This window comes from Oryctolagus cuniculus, chromosome 13 (assembly GCF_051225735.1).
Source record: "Oryctolagus cuniculus isolate XC-2025 breed Fujian yellow rabbit chromosome 13, ASM5122573v1, whole genome shotgun sequence".
NCBI lineage: Eukaryota > Metazoa > Chordata > Mammalia > Lagomorpha > Leporidae > Oryctolagus > Oryctolagus cuniculus.
In genome coordinates this window covers 8812166-8837583 of record NC_142879.1, presented here as the reverse complement: position 1 = coordinate 8837583, position 25418 = coordinate 8812166, and the positions used below count along the sequence as shown (strand labels likewise).

The 25418-nt window shown below is 37.3% G+C and overlaps 1 protein-coding gene and 1 long non-coding RNA gene across 4 annotated transcripts in view; one reads left to right on the top strand and one right to left on the bottom strand.

The window, feature by feature from the left end:
• The window catches only part of LOC149122472 (uncharacterized), a 121644-nt gene extending 120760 nt beyond the window's left edge, over positions 1–884 (top strand). The window contains exon 4 of the long non-coding RNA XR_016219472.1: positions 499–884. This is a non-coding gene — a long non-coding RNA (uncharacterized LOC149122472). The remainder of the gene's footprint in view (positions 1–498) is intronic.
• On the bottom strand, positions 94–25120 carry RGS18 (regulator of G protein signaling 18). 3 transcript variants are annotated; one of them, XM_002717695.6, is made up of 5 exons: positions 24771–25101; positions 24020–24121; positions 23005–23066; positions 3629–3795; positions 94–1930 (listed from the first exon to the last, which is right to left on the bottom strand). In XM_002717695.6, exons 1-5 carry the CDS (start codon positions 24887–24889, stop codon positions 1673–1675), a joined length of 708 nt encoding a protein of 235 aa, XP_002717741.3. In that variant the 5' UTR covers positions 24890–25101; the 3' UTR covers positions 94–1672. The 3 variants fall into 3 exon arrangements, with proteins under 3 accessions (XP_002717741.3, XP_008266955.3, XP_089168141.1); XM_008268733.5 differs by lacking the exon at positions 24020–24121 and having other exon boundaries at positions 24771–25099; XM_089312015.1 differs by lacking the exons at positions 23005–23066; positions 24020–24121 and having other exon boundaries at positions 24771–25120.
• Positions 25121–25418: the final 298 nt, after the last annotated feature.

The following is a 25418-nucleotide window of genomic DNA, read 5'->3' as shown; positions in this document are numbered from 1 at the left end:
ATTTTAAATGCACGATACTTGTTTTGATATTTATAAAGAGTATAAGTAGTTGTCAGTGATACCATATCTGAATTAATACTTGGCATCCCAATATTATTTGAACATAAGAAAGTATGTTTATTTCTTATTTGACGATAGGAAGGACAGTCAACAAATAGAGGATCAAATAAACTGTATGAATGGATAAATTAAAAGCATTTATTACTATAAACTATCTAAAATTTTTACATTTATATTTCACTAAAACATTTATGAGTCAAAGATATGACATCTTTACAGATGTTTGCAGTACATGTAATATAATTTAAAATTAAACATTTTCCACATATTTATATATACTTATTAGTATGAACATTTTTGAGTAATAGAGTATTAAATGAGACATGTAATAAGCATAATCAATGAAAAACACTTTCTGAGTATGTAAATACTTACTGAGCCTGTAAAATTTTCCTTCCTCACCTCTTCTCATGTCTGTTTCTACCCCGATTCCACAAGACCTAATTACTCCGGAGAAAAGGCTCATCTGGTCATCACTCAGACACTGGATGCCTACTGTTCCAGCAGAGATTCTCTGAGCAGGGAAGAAATCCCACCCTGGAGGTATACATGATGTGCTTCATGTTCTGGGCCAGAAGTGCTCCACGAAACTGGGTAAGTCTACACTTGGCAATGGGACTAAGTGTGAATGAATGCCATCCGCACTCACCAACCTACTTCATGTTTAACCTGAAAATGTTTTCTTTTTGTTTAATACAAAGATTTATTATTTATTTATTTATTTATTTACTTGAAAGGCAGAATTAGGGAGGGGGTAGGGAGAGAGTGAGAGATCTTCCATCTGGTGGTTTAGTCCCTCAAGTGGCCACAGTGTTCCGGGCTCGGCCAGGCTGTAGCCAGGAGCCTGATATTCCTTCCACGTCTCTTTGTTGGGTGCCAGCAGCCCAAGCACTTGGACCGTTTCTGCTTTTTCGCAGGTACAGTAGCAGGGAGCTGGATCTGGGTAGCTGGGACTGGGACCAGTGCTCTTATGGGAAGCATCACAGGCCGTGACCTAACCCACAATGTGGACACAAACCTGAAAGTTATGTAGAGACAAACGTGTCTGCACTAAAGTTCCCATGACTGACTTCTAATTAGAAGTGATAAGCAGATATTCTTGATTCAGGTTTAGTAACCGAAGCGCAAACGTTCACCCTCTTCCATTATAAAAACTGGATCACACCTATCGTCTCTGCTACTGAGAAAGAAAGTGAGTGCTTTCCTTTTTGGAAAATGCAGCCTGAACATGTGGACATTTGAATATTGTGTTGTTTACACTGAGAGAAAAAAAATCCAAAGTAAAGATATAATAAAATTTTGAAATTTCGTGAAAGCTTAGTCTTTTCTTAACTTTACAACTTTACAAAATGTTATTTCTTCTTTACTGACTTTTAGATAAGAAATATTTTTATGATAATGAAAGGAATGACATCAAATGAAAGGTTATATAGAAAATATTGACAGACTGTTTTGTTAGTATCAAAAGTATCAAAGTTTTGATTTACGTTTTTTAAATCCTTTCACATAAGTATTTTATCTTAGGCGATGTAACTATTTCTTAACATAAACATGTTACATCTTTGAATCAGATGTATAAATTTGTCATCAAAGTGAGCGAAATCAATTTTCTTTATAACCAAATGGCAACGTCTGATTTTACGTCTTGGAATTCACTGCATGTAAATGAGCGTGATCGTCTCCTAAGATTTGTTGGTCTCCGAGGTCTTCCTTCCAGCAAATCTAAATAGATGTCAGATTTCAGAAAGCGTGTGTAGCTGTCTTGTTCCATGAGCTGATATACTCTGCTCTGTGCAGCATCAAAACTGTGGAGGGTGGGGTGGGTGATGCTCTTAGTAATGACTTCTTTGGTATGAAAATCAAGGTTAACCTGGATGGACAGGAGAAAACTTTAGTTAATATCAATCTGTCAAATAAACAGTACAAGACTGACAAAATTTTGAAGTGGGCACAGTTGCGTTTGGTTGATGGGGAGCTTTTCTTCTTTTGGGTCCAGAGAGCCAGTGATTTAGTTTTTTCTGTGCTGCATCTCTTCTATGCTTCCCTCCGCAGGCTCCTGCATTTTCACTCTCTACTAATTTAGAAATGTGGAATATAGCAGTGGTAGATTTCACAGAGGTCATTAGATTAATCTACTTATTTTCAAAGTGGAGGGCTAAACCTCCCAGAGCTGAAGTAACTGGAGTAATAAGAAACAGGGAGCTCAGATCATATTTGAGATTTCAAGATGGGGCTTCTGGTTTGTCCCAACACTCATTTTGTGATGTTATGATACTTTCCTACAGGCAACCATGAACTCAAGCATGTGTGTTTTCTGATGATGTAGCAGCCAGCAATGTCTTTCATCAGAGTGCTGCTGTAGAGCTAGTTCTGACAGTGTTGGATTTTCAGGGAGGGACCCTTTCCTGTCCCTTGTGGGTAACATCATAAGACTAGCTACCTCTTTTTCTTTCTTACCCTATGCATAAAATTGGCCTTGGAGAAGACAGAGTAACACATCTAAGTATAAAACATTAAAAACATATTGAAGCAAGGAATATAACCTTCATTTCTTGTGGAACTATATCCAGATGGGCAGTGCTGTTACGTAGACAGTACTAACTGTAGCCAAACCGAGTTCCTCTCACTGACAGACTACCAGTTCTGTCACCTGAGAGAAGAGGATCTATTTATTGAACACAGAGCAGGAACACAGAAACGCTATTTTGTTTATATATGAGAGCAATCAAGGAATATTTGCTAGTTTCATACCCTTTTAGCAATTGGATCACATAATTACCTCGTGTTGAATTTATAGAAAACCAGTTTTTATTTTTCACATGCACCATTGCCAACTTTGGTTTACCTAAAAGTAGAGGAATAACCCTGTGGACAAATAAAACATTGTATCGCTGGATGAGCTAATATTAAAATGGAGCATGATACAAATGTCTTGATTTCTCTTGTCTTTATCACTTATATCTTTAGTTTCCACGTGAGAGATCGCTAATGGTAAGGTGATTAATGTGGACAAGTAATTGAATTAAATGTTGTAATTAGGCCGGTGCCATGGCTCACTAGACTAATCCTCCGCCTGCGGCACCAGTACTCCTGGTTCTAGTCCCAGTTGGGGCGCCAGTTCTGTCCCAGTTGTTCCTCTTCCAGTCCAGCTCTCTGCTGTGGCCCGGGGGGGTAGTGGAGGATGGCCCAAGTGCTTGGGCCCTGCACCCGCATGGGAGACCAGGAGAAGCACCTGGCTCCTGGCTTCGGATCCGCACAGCGCCAGCTGTAGCGGCCATTTAGGGGGTGAACCAATGGAAGGAAGACCTTTCTTTCTGTCTCTTTCTCTCACTGTCTAACTCTGCCTGTCAAAAAAAATGTTGTAATTAGTTGTATTCATTCTTAGTTTGTACCTTTCTTTTTGTGGTAATATCCTGCAGTGTACACTGTGTGCAGAAATCTGTAGAGTAACCATGTTTGTTTTAAGTAAATCCTGAACTTTCTGGTAGAATGTATAGGAACCCGGATTTGTTGAAGGTATAGTCCCTCATTATACATGTATAAATGTTTCCAGTTATCTTCACTGTACCTCCTGTGGCGCATCATTCTGTATAAATTTCTCAAATATGGCTCTTGCTTGACAAGTAATTTGTTGAGGTTCCTTGATTTTCTTGAAATCTTCACAGGCTTTCCAAAACTCAATGTTTTCCTCACTGAATTCAGTTTTAAGAAATCTGGTAAAAGCTTCTAGTCCATCTACCAAAAAGAGAAATAATATATTTAGCTATATCATATTAATGGTGGGAAAATATACTATAACTAAAAATTGACAAAACTGTCTCTTTTCTCTAATGCAGCACATCAGCTCACTTCACACATAGTAGATAAGAGGGACTGCATATAAATTAGCTCTAGTTGTCACAACCATGAATAGTTTCTGAATTGACACACTTAGAATTGTTCTTACTGACACACGTAGACCTATGTCCTTAGTCCTAAGAGCAAATGGGACCCCTGCTGTGTACCTCATTTTGTAACTCACTTGCTCTGCCCTCCCGGAATATGAGGCTCATTCCATGTGGCCAAGAAGCCATTGCAGGTGGACTCTTTCCCAGCCACTTCTAGACCTGCCTCTTTAATCAGAATCCTGAATCCCCTGTCCAAAGACTGTTTCCTGATTTGTACATCCTCCTTTTCTCAATCCACCCAATAAAATGGCCTAAAAGTTCTATATATAGTTGTTAGCTTGAAGTGTAACCCACAACCATGTAGACGTATAATGGGATCCCCTCTTTTATGAAACTTTTGCCCTGAACCCCATAAATCTTAGGGGTGATGATGATGGTACTGATCATTACTAGGTGTGTAAAGCTCCAACAGATAAGGCTTACATCAGCCCTAACATAAATTGACTTCAAATTGGTGTATTTTTAAAACAAGCATTTTTGACATTTACCTTTTTTTTTGGTTCATAGGCATACCTACAATAAAACTTTATTTTGAGAAAATTATAGATTTGCATATATTTACTTTGTGAATAATGGAGCAATCCTATCTACTCTTTATCCAGTTACCACTAATGTTACAATTGAAAAACTACAGTACAGTATCACAATTAAGGTACTTGCATTACCTGGTGTAATCATGATATGGAACATTGCAGGGGTACTTCATTTTACCCTTTTATAATCACACTCATGTCTCTCCCATACCCACCTGTCGCTCCCCCTCTTCGCGGAGGAACGACACTAAACCCTGCCTAGGCTTCATATCCGAGTCACGGCACCATTATGTCGCTCCCCCTCTTCGCGGAGGAACGACACAGGACCCTGCGCTGTTCTTTCGTCTGCTCGGCCCTCCCCGGGTTTGCTGCTGGTTCTTCCCGGGTTGGCTACTATCCCTTCCACCTCTGTGGAAGGGCAGTTCCCCCTGGCCACATTCCCCACTTCCTCAGGGGAGCGGCACACCACCGGCCGGCTCTCTGGGGGGCTGCACGGGTGTTCCTTCAGCTAGATGTTCCCCATAGATGTTCCCGGTGCATGCCGTCTCTCTCCTCCTTTATAGTCCTCCTCCGCCAATCCCAACTCGGCTGCCCACACGCCGAGTACGCTGCTCTCCAATCAGGAGCAAGTCCTACAGTTTATTAGTTGAACTGGAGGCAGCTGTGCGGAAGCTGTTTACTTCTCTCCCAGCGCCATATTGTGGGAGAGCAGATGCATAGAATAAGTCTTAATTCCAGTAACTCAGTCCAGTCCGGATTGCTCCCCACACCCACCTGCCCGTAACTCACAGGAAGCACTACGCTATCCTCCACTGCTATTATTGTGTCATTTCAATACTTTTATATGGCTTTTCTCATGCAGCTTAATTCTCTGGCGATGCATTCAGGTTGATACATGTTTAATAGTTTGTTTCCTTTCATTGCTGTGTTGTATTCCATGATATGGATATACAGTGATTTGTTTAACCTTTTACCTATTGAGGAACATATGAGTTATTTCTGTGACATTTTTGTTACTACAAATAAATCCGCTGAAACAATCTAAGTATGGCTGTTAGTCTTCATTTACGGGGATAAATCCCAAGCAGAGAAATTGCTTGACTGGCTGGGTCTTACACTACAGCAGCATGGAGGGGAGGAGAGTATGTTCTGTTTGGGTATTTCAGCTAAACGTTCTTAGAAGAAACCATATTCAAGTTGAATTTACATGACTATCATTAGATTTGTTTTTTTTTCTTCTTTTTTTTTTTTTTTTTTTTTTTTTTTTTTTTTTTTGTGGTAACAAGATTGAATTTATTTTGAAAGCATATAGGAGGGGCCGGGGCCGTGGTGCAGTCGGTTAATGCCCTGGCCTGAAGCGCCGGCATCCCATATGGGCACCGGTTTGAGTCCTGGCTGCTCCACTTCCAATCCCGCTCTCTGCTGTGGCCTGGGAGAGCAATAGAAGATGGCCCAAGTGCTTGGGCCCCTGCACCCATGTGAGAGACCTGGAAGAAGCTCCTGGCTCCTGGCTTCGGATCAGCACAGCTCCAGCTGTTGTGGCCATCTGGAAAGTGAACCATCGGATAGAAGACATCTCTCTCTCTCTCTCTCCCTCTCTCTCTCTTTCTCTCTCTGCCTCTCCTCTCTCTGTGTAACTCTGACTTGCAAATAAATAAATAAATCTTTAAAAAAGATAGCATATAGTCAAAACAAAAAAATTACAATATAGCTGAAAAACAATACCAACACTCATTTATCATGTATATCAGAAGACAAGCTGCTATATCTTTATCTCAAATCATAAATTATCTGATTGTATATGAAAGAAATAGAAATGTTCTACCATAGGTACAAATGTTTTCCTAAGTATTATGGGTCCTCAGAAATATATTTTATTATCAGAACCAATTACATTTTATTATATTTCTGAAAACATTTATTTAGGTTAGTATACTTTCTACCATTTCCAGGTTTTACTTACAAATAGAGACTCAGTAGTTGCCATGAGCTAAATTATATCCTCCAAAGATTTCATATGCTGAATCCCTAACCACCACTGTAACTGATTTGGGGATGAGTCCTTCAGAGGGTAATTAAGATTAATCAGCGTTGTAAGGTTCGAGTCCTCATTCAGTTGGGCCAGTAACCTGACAAAAAGAGGTGAGGTGAGGGCCCTTTCTCTCCACCACATGAAAACATACCAAGAGGATGCTACCTAGGAACCAGTAAGGTAGCCCTCATAGAAACCGAGCACTGCAAAGCCTTGAGCTCAGACTTCGCACCCTCTAGAACTGTTATTTGAGACACTTAGTTTTGATCCAAATTAGACCTTTGCTCCTACTCTCAGTCAGTTAGTTTATGATGAAATCATAAAAAGTAGACGTTTAAAAATGAGTGAGAAAATTGACATTTTATGTTATATATGCATGTATGTTCTACTGTTAAGTATGTATCTTGAACTTAAGGTCGACATAGTGACGTTAAAAGATAGTATTTATGGTGCTATTTGGGAAGATGTGTTCTTACACTGGTTATGGCCTATTCCTCTTTCTGCCCTCATGGACTGCTTTTACCCAGGAAAATCTCGAGAGTCCACTGGGACTTGCACTTGGCGGCATGAGACAGTGCTGACCACCTTCTCGTGGAAATCTTCCTTAGAAGGAGATTCTGGAATACTCTGCCTCCTGGTTCATATGTCTGGTCACCTCCCTGTGCAGTTACCTCTGTTGATTTAATTTCCTCAGTACTCCATGGGTTGGGATGACCTCTAGGATTCTGTTCTTTGTGTTCTTTTCTATTCTCTTTGCTTCTATTCCCCTTTGCTTCTCTAGCTCCCTATTTTCTTCTCTCTCTATTTTTCCTGAAACTCCTTTACCTTGACATTGTGCTGTACTTTGCCCACGTTGTCGGCACCTACAGGCAACATGAAGCATTAAAACAATTTTAATTTTGGAAAACTTTTAATTCATTTCCTTGAATTAAACGTTGATTTCATTAAAAAGATTTCATTTTCAAATATGCAATCATTAAAAGAAAAGCCTCATGATTTCAAATACTCCTGTGGTTACTGAGTTATATTTTCCCCTTAAAAAGATAAGCTCTTTAAGTTTCCTACACTTGGTCTGTTAATCCCCTCTGCCTCATTTACTTCCCAACACACTGAAATGGGGTTGCTATTCTACACTTTACTTAAATTAGTTTTGCCAAATTGACTTAATGTTGTATTCAGTGAACATTTTGCTTCAGTCCATATGTTAGGTCATCCCTCTCGGCGGCAGGCACGGTAGAGACTTGCCTGCTGTTTCTCTGTGTGGCACCTCCTCTCCTGGGTTTCCTCTGCGTCTCCGACATTGCTTTTCCAGATTCTTCTCAGTTTACCCCTTCTCTTCCTTCCATTCCACTGCATTTCCTTGGAAGTCACATTCATGCTCACGTGCAGTCAACACACCGATTAACTCAGAATTCCTCCCCAGAATCTTCCCTGAGCTGCAAGTGCTCACACCAGCTAATATGCGGGAAGCATCTCCTTTGACTTTCCTACCCCGTCATGTCATGGCTGAATCCAGCGTTTTCACCCAACATCTTCCCTGCCTGTTTTGTCCTTTCGATGAGTATATCCACTCTGTGACTTAAACTGGAAGCCTGCCCCTTATCTTCAGGGAAGCCCAGTTTCTCCTTAACCTCACATGGAGTTCATTATCAAATTTTGTGCCTTTTGCTTCTTATATGTGTCCTAAATTTGTCTTTTATTTTTATGAAATCTGTACTTACTTTCTCTCACATTGATTGTTGTAAGTACTCCCTAATTGGTAGCTCTGGTTCCAGGTTTTCTTGACTTTTCCTCTGCCCTTTCAGTTTATTTCCCACACAGTAGTCAGTGACATTTTTCTATAGTATGGATTTCTTGATTCTTCACTGTTTAGAACTTTCCCTGTCTTCTTTCATTTTCTGACCCTCAGTTCCAGTCACAAGAGAAGCGCTATGTGTTTGCTGCATGTTCCAGCCTCTCTTAGCGTTTACTTTTTTTTTTTTTTTAATGTTTACTTCGTATTTATTTGAAAGGCATAATAACAGAGAGGGAGAGGGAAGGAGAAGAAATAGAGGGAGAGGGAGAAGAAAGGCAGAGGGAAAGTGAACCATCTGCTGGTTCACTCCCCAAATGACTGCAATGGCCAGGGCAGGACAAGGCTGACCAAGAGCCTGGAACCCTGTCCAGGTCTCCCATATGGGTGGCTGGGGCCCAAGTACTTGGGCCATCTTCTGCTACCTTCCCAGACGTGTAGGAGACCTGGACAGGGTTCCAGGCTCTTGACAGCCTGGTCCTGCCCTGGCCATTGCAGTCATCTGGGGAGTGAACAGAAATGGAACAGCCAGAGCAACAGTCTGTTCTCATATGGGATACTGGAATTGCGTGCTGTGGTATCATTACCCACTATACCACAATGCCGGCCCCCTCTTTTCTTTCTGAAATGCTCACTGACATCTTTCTCTAATTTTAACAATCCAGTTCCACACGCTACTCCATTCCATCTATTTGAGTTTAAGTTAGAGGTCATCTTGTCTGAGATAACTTCAGAAATCTCTCAAGAAATTTGGTGTTTCTCATGTATTGGGCTCTTAAGATGCTGGCTGGCACATCAAAGTCTCTGTGGCAGGTGCCTGTCATTTCTCCTGGGATATTGTGAGATTCATGAGGTAAAGACCCTTGCCTAGTTTTCTGCCACCAACTTTCTAGTACTTGGCTTGAAGAAATCACCCAATGATTACTTACTAAAGGAATTAATAAATTCATCAGTGATTCAAAATAAAACATTCATTAAAAACACAAAGCAGTTCTAGGACTTTTTGCATTTAAAAGGAAATGACAGACTATAATATTTATAAGATAAGTTAACAGAGTCAGTAAGTATTAAAATAAAAACAACCCCCCCCAAGATTTGTCCTATTTAACCATGAGAAAAAATATATATGTAATTAAAAATATGCCAGCCTGTTTAAGAAGTCAATCCTTATCTTAGTCTGAGCCATTAAATGTTTCATTAAGATCCTAATTTCATGCTCGGCAAGCAAAATTTTTTATTATGATTTGGCTGTTTCTTTTGGTCTAGGAAAAGGTAGAGGAATGGCTATCGGTGACAGTTTTATTTGTGAATCTATATTATTAAGTTGGAACTCAGCCTCATGAGTTTGCCAGTGTGAGCCTTCTACTGAGAATTGGATTCTTCCTGGCATGCTCACACGATGACATCAATTTTGAGGACCTGGAAGGTTGGATGCCAGCCTGTGTGGCTGATAAACCTTCCAGGAGGGGCAGTCTTTCCTCTTGGCTATCACTGTGGGCTATTCAAGCTTACTCCTAATTCCATGCTGTATTCCTACCTTCCATCAACTATGTTATTAATTACGTTTGTTAGTACACTGAATTTCTCATTGAACATCTCATCCATCGATTGAATACATATTTATCACATGCTAGCTGTGTTCCAGACATTGGTCCAGGTATTACAGACCATCTCTTTTGAAGGTAAACAAAGTCCTTAATTGGATGTTTAATCTGTAGCATCCGTCCTTAAATAGATGAAAGTAATACTATTAAGCTCTAAAAAAGAGGAGGGGCCTGACAGTATAACAGAAATTGAACCTTTTTTTTGGTGATAAGTAGCTAAAAATCTGTACAAAAACAAAATAGTAAGGTGCTAGATGGAATTTTCTATAACAATGATGACATTACATTTAAGTGGACTATGCAATTGAAGTTCAGAGATTGTCAGTCTGGGGTAAACATTCAGCTACAATAGACTTTTTAAAGAAAAAAGATGAAAATGATGCACAATTCAGAAGTTATATTTAAGAAATCTAAATAAAAAATTTTTGTAGCTTGACAACAAAATTTCGAAATAGAGAGTAGTCTCATTTCATAATTATAAACTGGTCAATCCTTACTAGGACAGAATGACCATAAATACAGAGACTCATGACCCAGAGCTTCCAAATATATGGAGCACTGAAATAAGTAGAAAAAACCCGCAGATATAGTTGAGATTTTACTTTGGTTCACTTATTAATTGACAGAAAAAGTAGAATATCAATGACAATATATAAAACTTAAAAAGTGTTGTAGGCTAAATAGACCTAACTCCCAATTTTTAAACACACGGATCCACAGGTCTTTTCAGGCTCACAACAAAGATCTTCCAAGATAGACTGTATGCTGGGATGTTAAATGAATCTAAGTCAAGAGATTTATATCTTGCACGGTATGTCCAGTGCTCAGAAGTGGTTTGAGTAAAAATTTACACTGATAACACAGCTATAAAAGTCCCTCAATGTTTGTTAATAAAAAACGCACACACACATCATTCCCAGGTCAAAGAAGAATAAGGAATAAGAAAATTCAGTAGAACTATAGTGAAAGTACATCACATCCAAATTTGTGATAAGCAGCTGAAATAATGATTAAAGGAAAATTTATCGCACAAAAAGGGTATACTAGTTAAAGTATAAAGGTACAAAATCAAAATCTAAGTTTTAGCTTTAATATCTAAAAAGAACAATGAGCGAATAGAACTCACAGTAAGTAGAGGGAAAACAATAAAAGCAGGAGCAAAAAACTACATAACAGAAAAAAAACCATGATAAAAACCCCTAAAGTTGGCTTTTGAAAATGTTAATAAAATAGAACATTTAGCAAGACCTTTCCTACTATAAATAAAACCATCTTTTCACCACAGGTATAACAGATATTATAAAGAAAGTAGGTGAAGAGTTTGAGTTCATGTCAATAAAGGTAATTTATAATAATTGATGAACCTACCTATACCTACCTAAACTGACAATGAAGAAATGGAAAACGTGATAGCTCTAATTTAATTAATAAATAGATTTGATAGTAAGATCACTTTCCCCCACCAAAACTTTTGGGCTAGATTTAGTGAGTTACTTTAGAAATTTGAAAAAAAAAAAAAACTATCAATTTGGCACAATTTCTTTCAGAAAATAGAGAAGGAATGAATATTTTTCATCTCATTCTGTGAGGGTAATATAATCTTAACATCAAAACCTAACAAATATGTTATATTTCTCCTGTACCTCTCCAAAGTAAAGATCAATATAATAATAAAAGGGACAGAAATTTAAACACCAATATGTCTCATGATTACACATGCAAATATTCTGATAAAAAGATTTTTAAAATTTCAATACAGTAATTTATAAGACCAGAAGCAAACATTCTGGTATTGTGGTTTTTTTTTTTTTAATTTTTATTTTTTGACAGGCAGAGTGGACAGTAAGAGAGAGAGACAGAGAGAAAGGTCTTCCTTTGCCATTGGTTCACCCTCCAATGGCCGCCGTGACCGGTACACTGCGGCCGGCGCACCGTGCTGATCCGAAGGAAGGAGCCAGGTGCTTCTGGTCTCCCATGGGGTGCACGGCCCAAGCACTTGGGCCATCCTCCACTGCACTCCCCGGGCCACAGCAGAGAGCTGGACTGGAAGAGGGGCAACCAGGACAGAATCCGGCACCCCAACCGGGACTAGAACCCGGTGTGCCGGCGCCGCAAGGCGGAGGATTAGCCTAGTGAGCCGCGGCGCCGGCCCTGGTATTGTGTTTAAAAAAGTCTGAAATAAAAAAGTTACAGCTTTCTTTGTTTAGATAATTTTCACTTATATACCATTTCTTATATTCACTGTTTCCTGAACTGTTTCTAATATTAAAATTTCCATGGCAAATGTGGCAAGAAAAAGGACTCTCTCCTGGGGGAGTGATGGCAGTAACCAAGGGGTTCTCTGTTTATAACACATTTAAAGGTTTTAAGGGCTAAATGTTGCCTGTGTGCTTTTCCTTATTTAGTTTTCTCAACAGATGCCTGGAATATGTTCAATATTCATTTTAATAGGCAAGGAAACCCAGTTTCAGGTAAATTCAGTTGCCCTAGATCTCACTTTAAGAAAAAATACAAAGTGTATCTTTCACAGGAAGCCAGTATTTCTCGTAGTAGGTGGCGTAACGGCCCACGAAGATGTGCATGATGAATCCCCGGGATGTATGCAGATGTTATTTCCCGGGGGACAAGGCGTGTGCAGATGCGGCTGTGGCTAAGGCCTTGAAAGGGGGAGATGATCCTGGTAGCTCTAGTCTGATCATGTCAGTCCTTAACACTGAAAGGGAAGAAGGGTGAATCAGATACGCATGAGGACTTGACTCCTTGCTGCTGGTTCTGGAGATGTGCGATGACCGCGAGCCAAGGATGCAGTGGATCCTGGAAAGCTAAGTCACCCAGAGAACAGGGACCTTGATTTAAAACTGAGAAGAACCTAATTCTCCAAAATCCAAGTGATCAGGATAGGGATTCTCCCTCAGACAATCAAGAAGACGGACAGCGTGCTGACGTATTCATTTTATTCCAGTGACACACTTACTGGACTTCTAACTACAGGACTGTAAAATAGTTCATTGGTGTTTTTCTAATCACTAAAGTTATGATAAGTTGCTACAGCAGCCAATAGGAAACTGACACAACCTTTATATAACACTTTATATGCCACCATTTATTTCTTCTATCTATAGAACTTGTCTTATCTCGAGGCACCTTTTTTTAAATGTTGTTAGCAATCTTTTTAGTATACTAAAGTTCTTGGACCTTATAGTGTAAGAAATCCATAGTCAGAAGAAGATATGATGGCTTACAGACATCCCTAAGCTTAGAGTATGGATGACTGCAACCCCTACTGTGACAAAAGGGTGACAAAGGTCTCTTCTACTCTACAGTATTGGAGGCTTCAGTGGGATTAGAACTTCAGCCGTTTTTTTCCCTCAGTTGACCAACCCTGAGCACCGAATGCGATGGTTAGATGTTAGTAAAGACATTGAGGAGACAAAGGTAGGTCAGGCTCAGCAAGAGCTCAAGAAGGCATTGTAAGACCGAGGAGCCACTTCATAGCTTGTCTGCAGCCATGGAGTGCTAGTAAGGTGATCCCTAGGCAGTCAGCTGTCTTAGGAAGCCTGAAGGCCAAGTGATCCCTGAATGAGTGAGCAAACTGAGTGCTGGGAAGAAGCAAGAAGGATCAGTACGTCTGATATTTTACTCTTATTTCTGTTGTTTTTCTTCTTACTGCTCAGTTAGTATGTTACTTTGAAGATCTATTTCTCCCACCAAGCAGTGAGCTTTTCTCAGAATGTAAAAAGGGAAACATAAATGGAGGAGGGTTCTTTGAAGCATTTTGATAACATAGAAAAATTTCCGCAAATACCTAAATATATGTGTTCTCAGAGTAAAATTAATGGTCTATCCCTGATTTCAATGCTTTTAAAACAAAATACCTGCCGGAGTGATGTTAAACAACCAGGAGTCAGAAGTGCTGCTTGCCCGGTGTTTATTGGTACACAAGTGCCCATAAGGACTGTTGTTTTCCAGGGTGTTCCTGTTTGAGTTTCCTGCCCGGAATTTGGTTCATCAGCTGTACTTCAGTAACTGGACATGTCCAAAACCAGTTTGTGTTACTACTATTTTACAACAGCACATTTCTTTAGATCTTGAAGACCAAATCACACCGTTGTCTTAGGCTTGAGGGGAAACTGGAGCTTTAGGCTGATGACTTTCTGGAATGGACTGAATAACTGACATTTGGCTGCTGTCTGGCAACAGCCTAGAGGTTGTACTTTCTCATTCTCTTATGTGGCTGGAAACATGGATTTAGTGCTAAGTTCCTGGTTTTACTTTCCTTTTGTTTTCCCTCCATTTTCTTCTATAATGATCCTGGAAGGAAATAAGGAGAATAAAGTAAAATTTGCCTTCAATCCCTAAATTGAAATTGAAGTAAATTTGAAATGTGGGGCAATGTTGAGGTTTGTGAAAACAAAACTACAGAAAACCTCTCCATAATAATCTGTGTGGCAACTGTCTTGAACCAAACTTTAAGCAGTTAGCCGGACCCTCCACTATAATGGCTAAAAAATTCTTTAGGACTTCCGCCTTGATGAATATTTAGGACAGTGGAAAAACAACAGCTGCCTAGCATTCATACTTCCTTCCTCTTTCAATTTTTAAAAATATTTGTCCCTCATCCCCTCAGATTAATATCTATTTTTATTGGATTGGATTTTAAAAACATGCTCTTAATTTGTCTCTCATAATTATCTGCAGAACTGATAGATTCTTTATATTTATTGTAGAATTTGAAAATTTCTCATCTCTCTTTGCAGGGTTAATATCTTGGTATGTTTTACTTGGAAGTTGTTATAAAGTTGATTTCAGGGGGAGCAAGACAGTACGATTGTGAGACTATCTTCAGGCAACGCTAATTAAACAAATACCGGAACGAATGGAAATGTGCCCTCTGCTGATGTTAAAAAGCATAGCATGGGGTGCTATTGCTCTGCTTATGAGACAGGTCCTGGCTTTCCCACTTTCACAAGAGGCTTTTCAGTTTGGCCAATAGTTGTTTCTTTTAGTATCATTTAAGTGGGAATTGGAGCAAATTTGCGCAAATGAACTGTCTGCCGTATTACACTGAGAGACAGTTTGTTCTAGGTCTGATCGAGTTTGGAAAAAGCCAACTGTTTTATTTGGTTTATGAATAGTAATAGTTCTACTGACCCTAGTAAAGTGAACAGACTTAATTTTAATTGATTCTATCCATATTTCACATGTAAGCATGGATTGGTCAAGGTTAAAATTATTCCTAAACTGAGTTAATGAATGTCCTGATTTCAGAAAGATCTGCCATTACTTGTCTTATTAAGAGATCTCAGTTACAATAAAATGCTTTGTGTTGACACCTCAAAGGAATCATCCATATGCCAGTAACTGTAATCGTTGCTTGCTTATTCAAGTAACTTTCTTTGTTTTTAAATTATTTTGAAACACCTTGTATGAGCCTGAGGCTTATGCTATATATTTCAGTGAAATAAGGCCAATTACAATAATTAGGGTTTTGAGAGTTTGCTAAGGTCTTGGAACATTTGTTATTTGCCCTTTGTTGGCATGATTCCATTTAATTTTCCTTTTAATCCTGTGGAGTAAGTCCCATTAAACTCAGGTTTACAGATGACATTGACATTCCAAGGGTTAAGTTGAAGTAACAAGGCAGCACAAGGGGTTGAGCCCAGTTTTCTCTTGTTTAGAATCACAAGGCTTTACCACTGAACTGCCAGGAAGAAGCAGATCCCTACAGTTGAGGAATGTGGAAACCAAAGGGGCAAGACAGGTGTGTGCCAAGCACTGTGGATGGACAGTTGCAGGGACAACGTCTGAAGCAGCGGAAGCAAATGAGCTTGCATGAAATTCAAATAGAAATCTCTTGGAAAATAACAGAAACATTCTTTCAAATAGGCCCTTTCACTGCCTCTCAAGGCATGTGTGTCCGCTCCGCCAGCTGCTGTGACCTGAATATCACGCCAAAGCCCTTTGTTACCACAGTTAATCTTGAGCTTGAGGCAGACATTCACAGTGAAGTCAGAGTGAGCCTACCAAGAAAAGTGCTGAGTAGGCTTGGAGAGCTCACGAAACATGAGCCAGAGTGAACGGATTTTGTTGGCATAATATGAATATAACAGTGAAGGATAAATATTAATTCAAGAAATGAACGAATGGTGACTAAGAAAGGAGTTTACTTATTTAAATTTTAAGTAAATGACTTCTAAAAAAGTAACACGCAATGTTGTATGCGATTATCCCAGCACATTAGTTACTTCCTGTCTCTGTAGCTCACTTTAGACAGCTGCATTAAGCAAGGTCACAATGGAGCCATTCCTCACACAGGGCAGTAACTTGCGGAACAGTCCTTTGAAGGCAGCAGTAGGAAAGTAGCTGCCAAAAGTGCTTGATAGAACCTGGGATTAGAATTCACACTGGAAGAAGCTGGCTCAATGTGTCATACAAATATGAAATGCTCGTAATTGCATGTTGCTAAATTGAAATGCTGGCATCTGTTGGAACATTTTTCTGATGCCAAGAAGCCAAATGAAACAAAGAATTAAGAAAACTCTGAAGTTGAAACCCTAGTACAGTATAATAAACTGAGTGCTGGGTTGCACTGTTGATGCTTTAACATTTGGCATTCATAGTTCTGACCTGCCAGAGAAGGTTGTGGTTTCTTTTGCAAGAATTTCTTACTTATGTGGTACATTCATAATTTAAACATTCATAATTTTTGGTTGTTCTTTAGATGGATTAAGAAAGGGAGTGTTTGTTGTGGGTCAACTTCAGTCAGAAGTTTAACTTTGTAGAACACTGGAGTCTCTTACCTTGCAGATAATTGGTAACTGAAAATTAAGCAGGCTAACTTGAAGTCACAGGGTAGAATGTAAGAACTACTTATTTCCTTCCCTAAAGTAATGCACGCATTTCCTTCCAGCCTTACTCAAGTCAGTCATAGGTATTTTTCACAGTATAGTCAGTTCATATTTTCAAATCAAGGGAGTACAGTGGTTTGCATACCCTACTTCTATTCTTGCATGTTATGCATTGTTATCAGAAATGTACTTTGAAGAATTGCAGTTCAGAATGTAAAAAGTCCAAGTAAACAGTCATTAATAAGAAGGTTAAAAATATTGCAATTCTTTGCAATGACTAGAAACACATATGGAAAAGAAACAATTATTTTGTATTATTTTAAAGTATTTTTTATTGATAGAGGAAGTAATATTTGCTTTCAGATCCTCAGTTATCAACTGTGTAATATAAGTAGAAATTCTCTATGAATTGCTTACTCTTCCATATTCTAGGCGTATATCTAAAAACCCTGCAAACCTTCTGATGAAATTTACGACTAAGTTCAAACTCTAACCCATTATCTCGTCACGAGTTTTATTCAGCTGTCTCTATAAATAACAGGCTTCATTATCTTCCTATTAGTAGGGAAATAAATTTAAGGGATCTTTGGTTTAGGTTTGCCATTATCTCCTATTCCTTCATCTCCTCACTCTACAATATACTCACACATCAGTAAGTCAGAAGGTCTTCTGTTTTCCTTACAAAATGGTCCTTGTCTTGAGGTTAGCTTTTGTATCTGTAACAGCTTTGAAGGTAATGTATCTGTAGAATTTTCTGAATCAGAGTTAGCTTTCTAACACACAGTCTTCAGATGTTTGCCCCCAATTTGACTCTCTGATGTTTTTGTTCATTGCACTTTCCCTCAGTAAAAGCAAACTGTTTTTCCAGATTAGTCAAAAAGTCTTCTTTCTCTAAACCTTGCCTACCTTTTTTTTTCTGCTCAAGAATGACCCTTTGTTCTCATTGTTGAATTCTTTCATTCTTTGTAAACTCTTTATGCTTTTGTAATGGTGCGTTGCAAGTTCTGTGGTATTAAAAATATTGAACCACCTATGTGTTCATAATGTACAATCATGGTATTTTATTTGCATTTGCTTTATTTTTATAAGTTCAAAGCCATAACATTTACTTTTATAAGGAAAACCATTGAGAAAACCAATGAATACTAAATTTGAAATTGATGATCATTACTGACAGGTATAGTCTGATATTGTTTTTTAATTAGCTAGTATTTTTTATTTTTTAAGTTAACATTTAGAAATTACTAATTTATATGTACATATATAGATTTTCATTATAGCTTTTTATGATTAGTTTTGCAACTTTAGACAAATTTGCCAGTAAATAGCAATAGCAGAAATAATACCCTAATCACTGCATATAAACAAATGAAGAACAGAAATTGAATTATTGATATAGTTTGTTGTGTTAGAATTTTCTGTGTAATATGTTTGAGTTCATTTTTAAATGAATATTTTAGAATGAATTTAGATTTACCAGAGGTTGTGAAGTTATCCCAGTCTTAGCATATATGCAACACTAATTTCCTTGTTATTAAGTTCTTAGATTGCTGTGATACATTTGTAACAATGAACCAACACTGATACATCATTATCAACTAAAGTCCATATTATATTCAGATTTTCTTAGATTTTACCTTCAGTTCATTTTTGTAATTTTTTAAAAGAGTTAAAATGCATGAATAAAATTTGAATGCCATCGCTGGCAGAATTATCACAACTCTTCCTGGATCCTTTGGTTTTTGTGTGATGTAACAAAAATCCCTGGCCAGTCATCTGCCACTGTAGCCACCCTCTCTTTTTCAAATGAAGTTTCTCCATAAATATTTACTTTGTCTTTAATATCCTAGATAAACTTCTCTGTTTAATGTCTCATGCCTATATTGACTCTCTGCTTGAATGGTCTCTCTTGTTCCTTGCCCAGCTTCAGAATTTTGATTAATCCCCTAAATCCAATATAAGAACCATCTGATCTGTGGTTGCACTCCTAAAGTTGGTATAATCAGTCTACAATTGTTTTACTGTCATCTGTTTTTGTCATACTGAGTACTCAGATTTCCATTGTATTTTGTTTGACTTATCCCTTTATTTCCCATTTGGCTAAATTTAATATAATTTTCATTTATTTTACATTGACGTGACATACAGAATATGTGAAACTTACACATTTAACCACAGGGAGATTGCATAAAATTTGATAGATTAAAATCTTTCTTGCAAAATGTGTGTACTGTGTGTGTTTAAGTAGGCCTTCATATATATATAAAAATAAAACTTTTAGGTCAATAGAGTGAGGTGAATTTCACCATTGCATCCAATATACTGTTTGTTGTGATAATTTTAAGCTTCATAATTTAACATTTCAGTAAGCATTGTGATAAGAATTATTTTTTGATTTCATAAAATAATGCTGGCAACATGATTTTTTGTGAATTCAGTATAATGAAGTCAGCACTTTGATCATAAAACATGGTAATAGTGTCTAGGTGGGTCAAGTGCAGATTTTGTGTGCGTGTGTTATCTCCTTGGGATTTAAACTGCTGCTGTGTCACAGCTCCTTACTGTTTCCACCAGTGGAGTGTTGTCAGCTCGGTGTTGACTGATCACTTGTAAAGAAGATGAGTTACAAAATACCAGGTGAGGGTTTTCCATAGAACTAATTGCCCTGCTAAATTTTTCTTTAGCTATGAATGGGTAGCGTATTTTAGAATTAATATGTAGCTATATATTAAGATAAATAATAAATCTACTTCATATATTACTTCCAATTGAAATTTTAACTCTCTAACTGAAAGATATCATTGGGAGTAGAATGGAAACAGAAAAAGATTATTAAACTTGTTGATTATTATTTTTCATTATAGCAATAGTCACTGACATGTGTGTAGTGTCCAACTTTATTGATTTCCTATTCATCATCTCATTTAATCCTGACAGAAATCTATTTTTATTGGTGACAATGCCATTAGCTCCATTTACATTGAGGAAGCTGAAAGTCACAGTGATTATGGAGCTTAACTAAGCTTATACAAACATTTATGCTGTAGAAGAAAACAACAACTCAAATGTCAGAGGAACTCTGGTCTAATTTTTCTCCTAGCAATAAGCTCAGTTATATTATTTGACCATTTAATATTTTTGAGGTGACAAGTTGGGTTTGGAAATTTACAAATAAAAACATCTAGTTCCTTCTAAGAAACAATCAAATTGTAAAACATTGATTTCCATTTCTCTTTTTTATTTCCCTTCCTCTGAGCAGTTGAAGAGATTAAAGAGCAATAATGTACCAAAAATGTTGGATATGTGGAGAGATTTTTAAAAAAAGCAAATTTAGGCATCAACATTTTATGTAGGTTGTTGTAATTAATCTATTATGACAGACCTGGACCTGAACAAGGTGGTGGTAGCAACACAGTGAGGACAGCACATTCACAATAACCCAGACACTGGATCAATCTGGTGGATGAATGGGTGAAGAGAAAGTGACATAAATGCACAATGGAGAATTATTCAGGCATTAAAAAGAAGGGAATCTTGTCACTAGCAGCCACAGGGATGGAACTAGAGGACATTATGTTAAATGAAATAAGCCGGACACAGGAAGACCAATATTGTGTGTTTCTATTTATATGTGAAGGCCAAATGTGTTCATCTCATAGAAGTTCACAGTATAGTAGTGGTGGTTAGTAAGCTGGAAACAGATTGGGAAGAGAGGATAGTGAGAGGATGGTATTGGGTACAAAGAATACAGCTAAACAGGAGGAATAAGGTCTGGTGTTCTGTGGCACAGTAGGGTGGCTACACTTAGCAATCATTTATTATATTTTTCAAAATACCTAGAAGGATTTTCAATGTTCTCAACACAAAGCAATGGTAAATATTTGGAATGATAAGTATACTACTTACCATGATTTGATCATAACACATGATACAAATATTTTGAAATATCATGCCATCTCTCATAAATTTGGACAATTTTATGGGTCCATTAAAATAACAAAAAAGATACATAGGACAAGTTTGGGATGTATTTGGCAAGAATTTTAACAATAGTCAATACATTATTTGATACTGCAAATGAGGAAAGTGAGCAAAATTAGGGAGTGATGATTGCCTTAGAGTGAAATAAGAATTCAGGAGTAGCAAGTTACATTTTTGTCAGTACAAATTTCTTTTCTTACACAACTCGCCATTGGTTATATCTTCCCCTGAATCTGAGCCTGATTCATCTACCTATGTTTTCTTTCTGTGAATCAATATTACATTCAGAACCAGGCATCTGTTTCCATGGGAAGAGGGAAGGTTTTCAGGGATAGTCTGCAGAAATAGAATTTTTCTCAGTAAATTCAAGGGGACATGATCAAGTGACAGCTGGACAGTTAAGGGGGGGAGAAATACAGACGATGAGGGCAGGTTAGAAAGTTTGTATTTCAGTAAGTGGAACATGGCGAAATTGTAAGTGACCACAGCATGCTGCTCTGGCAACAGGAACTACCTTTTCCAAAAGGAGCCTGAGTCTTTTTGGGATTGGCCTGTTTCACTAAGCATAATGATGTCCAGTTGCAACCATTTTATTAAAAAATGTAATGAACATGAGCAAAATTGACATTTTGAGATTTTATTATTGTTAATAGCCCTTGTCTACACTCTTGAGGGACAGTGGTTTTTCTACTTATTACTTACTGAATTCTTTATTTAGGGGAAGGTTAATCCTTTGATTATAAAGAAAATTGAAAGTATGTCATTGTAAACATTAAAAGAAAAATAGGAAAAGGAGAGAGAAAGGGTGAGAGGGTAGGGTGGGAAGTATCATTATGCTCTTAAAACCGTATATATGAAATTTGTTCCCTTTTTATGAATTAAAAATCTTAAAATTTTAAGTATAATATGGGGCCGGCGCCATGGCGCACTAGGTTATTCCTCTGCCTGTGGTGCCTGCATCCCATATAAGCGTTGCTTCTAGTCCCAGCTGCTCCTCTTCCCATCCAGCTCTCTACTATATGCCTGGGACAGCAGTAGAAGATGGCCCAAGTGCTTGGGCCCCTGCACCCACAAGGGAGACAAGGAAGAAGCTCCTGGCTCCTGGCTTCAGGTCAGCGTAGCTTCAGCCATTGCAGTCATTTGGGGAGTGAACCAGAGGAAGGAAGACCTTTCTCTCTGTCTCTCTCTTTCACTGTCTGTAACTCTACCTGCCGATAAATAAAGTCTTAAAATAAAGTAAAAAAAAAAAAAAAAATGCCTGAGAAGGTAAAACTCACTGGCAAGGCCATCAGCAGTCGTTAGAATTGGCTGGCTGGCTTCATCTTGGAATGATCTGGGGGTAAGCTGAGAATTTTGTGTGTTTCAGACAAAAACGGTAAGGGACAGGAAACATTTGAGGTATAAACTGAAGCTGTGGGGCTGAGGGAATGTGTGAAGCATTGCCTGGTGAACTCTGGTTCAGACTGGAGAACAGCAAACGTGGGGTTGCCTAGCCTCATCACCCACTCAGTTCAACTTGTCCGTTTCGCTACACGAAAGAAGTCCTGCACTGAATAGAACAAAATCTGCTCACCTGCCTCTTTATATGTCAGCTAACCCTGGAGATTGGCAGTCCAGACGCTGACCCTGCCCCACATGGCACCATAGAGTTAGAGGGCCCAAAGGGGTGCTCTGCTCTGTCCTCCTCCTTAAGCTGGACTTTAATTACATTCTCAATTGCCAACTTTTCTACAAAGTTCTGCTTTAAAAATATATGATTGATATTAAACACACAAAAATTAACTAATAAATTTTTTTGAAAAAAAAAAGTATTTAACAAGGGCTTCTTAAATATCCATGAAAAAAATCACTTTAAATTTTTGATCACGGAAAAATGAAAATACCATGAATAACTTATTAATCATAGATTTAATAAAATTAGGGCCTCCTTCAATAGTCAGAAAAATTAAAAAATTTGAAATTGTCCACTACAGTACAAATAAATAGTATTTCACCTATAATAAATAATTCTTTACAAATTGAGAATATTAAGAAGTTTTCCATTTGTCAACTATTTCATTATTTAGTTACCTCTGTTGGTTACAAACCAAGGTTATCATAAATTTCCAATCATGCAAAGTGTTTATGATATCTTGTTTTGCATAATTTCATGTATACTTTGTATACTTTTCCATTAAGGAAAAATATTTAGTGAAAATATCACTAACCTCTATGGGAAAGCAGTTTGTCAAATGATTCACCCCATCTCTTTGCTTCTTCAAGGAGAACTCTGTTCAAGAAACAAAATACTTTAAAATGTAGTATGTTGAAGTCTGTTTATGAATCTGTTCTAACATATGCTGTATTACTGCTCTTTTCAGTTGTATTTCACAAGGTTTCTCCTTTGATTATTCTGTAATGAAAGTTGAATTTAAATTAGAAATGTCAGAAACATCGGTTAATTTTCTTTTGGATCTCATAGATGTGTAAATTATTTTAGTTTTTCAGGAGAAATAAATCACTTATTAGTTTAAAAACACAAGAAAACAAATACAAATAAGTTCGGTCAGCTCTCTGTATGTATTTCAGCAAATAGAAGTTAAACTGAGAGTATCTTTCTGTCAAACTTTAACTGCAATTTCCTTGAAGCTCTAACCACAATATGCTGCAATTATTTTTTTGAACAGATACAGGAAGTTTGACAAATGATAAGAAATATGACATTCTCAATACAATGAATATTTCAGAGAAGTTAATATATTCTTGGATCTTTCCTTGGCGGTGTTCAAATTTGGAATAACTGTTGTTAAACTAATATAAGAGGCTATTCCATATTCTGTTTAATTGTAGAAATGTTAAAAATTGCAATTGCCTGCCTTTGTAGTTTACTTGCTGTTATACATAGAACACTTCTGAAGAAATAGTAGTTCATTGTGAAAACTCTTAAATTAATTACATTTCATCAATTTAACAGTAAATATATTATAATGTAGTTTTATATTTATATTTTAAATATAGTAAGTAGTTTTTAAAAAGTCCCTTTAATTGTTTGTGATTATTTAATTAAAGCTAGTAAGCTGGTTTAATTTTATTAAATATTCCTAGTTTCTAGGAATGAAGCTTCTAACTTGTTAATTGTATAACTACAAGTTTTAATAAAATTGAAATCCCTAATTTCCTCTTTATTAAGTATTTATTGATAGAATCAGCAAAATCTTCCCCCAAATAATGAAAGCTGTTCACCGTGATTCTTTGCCCGAGTGCCCTGGTCTATTGGAGTGGGTGTCGGTGTGAAACTCGGCTTTCTGCACGAGAAGACTCAACCTATTTCTTTTTTCCTTAGCTCTAGAAAGAAAGACATTAGTTTCAGACAATTTAGGTGACACCGATATTCTCTTCTTATGATTACCAACAAACTTTGAAATTGGTATACCCACCTCCTACTCACACATACACACACATGTATGATTTAAATATTAGGTTTGTGGAGGATATGGGATAACATATGTGAAATATGTTTCTCTTTTTCCTGAGGGGCATTCAACTCTTTGAGACCATATTCCAGTAAAGATTGTGTGAGGGTTCTTGGAAAAGTTCATGGAAAATGGAATTTAAAACAAATTTATTTTTGTGCAAAAAAAATTGGATTCCATGCAAAAAGGAGTCTTCAGAAAGTTGATGGAACATTTATATTCTGAAAGCACTATCCATGGATTAGAAAGTATCTTTGCACCAAAATAAGCTAATATTTTAATCACATTTTCTACAAAGTTTTTGAATTGCCGTTGGGCTCATTCTGTGTGGCTTCTATACTTTTTCTTTAATAAAACACTCTAGATTTAACAGTTGTTAACTCCTAACACTAAAATACTTTTTTTCAGTTGCAACATTTAATCAATACATTTCAAAATAGATATTTGAAAAATAATAGCAAATATTCAACATAAATTATGCATTTAAAAATAACAAGTCAGTTTAAAGTTTATACTTTTACCTCGTTTTGGCTTCTTTGCTTGTTTCTTCTTTTCCTGAACCATGCATTAATCTGAAAAAAGTTTTCTCTTTGGATTCACACATATTTAATTGAGAAAATAAAACTAATGATGTTTCCATGTTCTCTCTCCAGAATGAAGAGAGTTTTAATTTATTACATTCTTTCAAGTTCACTTGTTAATATTGTTCCATAGTTCTACATGGTAGAATAAAAAGTTCTCTCAATTCCTTCAGAAATGCTTAAAAAAAAGAAAGAAATATCAAGAGCTGTGTTCCTGCCTCTGCTAAAATGTGGAACTGAGGAACTGAAGTACGGTTTAGCACTGCGCAGTGAAAGGAAATGATGCCACAAAACTGCAAAGTGACTCTTGGGCTCCAAGATAAGGACTAGGGCTACCACACGGCAGCTTCTCTTTCGTGTTTGTGGAAGTCCAAGGATACTTTACTACGCTCAAAGGACACTGTCACTTCCCACAGGAACTTTTTTAAAGTTTCTTTAGTGTGTGTAGTGTCTGTTAGAATGTGTGGTGGTGAAGTTTTGCATCAGACATGAGGAGACATTTTCCCTTGTTCTTGAAAAATCATTTTCACTAGTTTTTGTTATTACTATTTGTGTTCAAGTTAAGTAAGTAAATTGCACTTAACTCTG

Coding starts and splice junctions, on each gene's coding strand:
- RGS18 (XM_002717695.6), bottom strand. CDS start 24,889: ATGGAAACATCATTAGTTTTATTTTCTCAATTAAATATGTGTGAATCC. Junction 23,067..24,019: donor CACTCGGGCAAAGAATCACG/GTGAACAGCTTT, acceptor TTTCTTGAACAG/AGTTCTCCTTGAAGAAGCAA. Junction 3,796..23,004: donor CAAACTGCTTTCCCATAGAG/GTTAGTGATATT, acceptor TCTTTTTGGTAG/ATGGACTAGAAGCTTTTACC.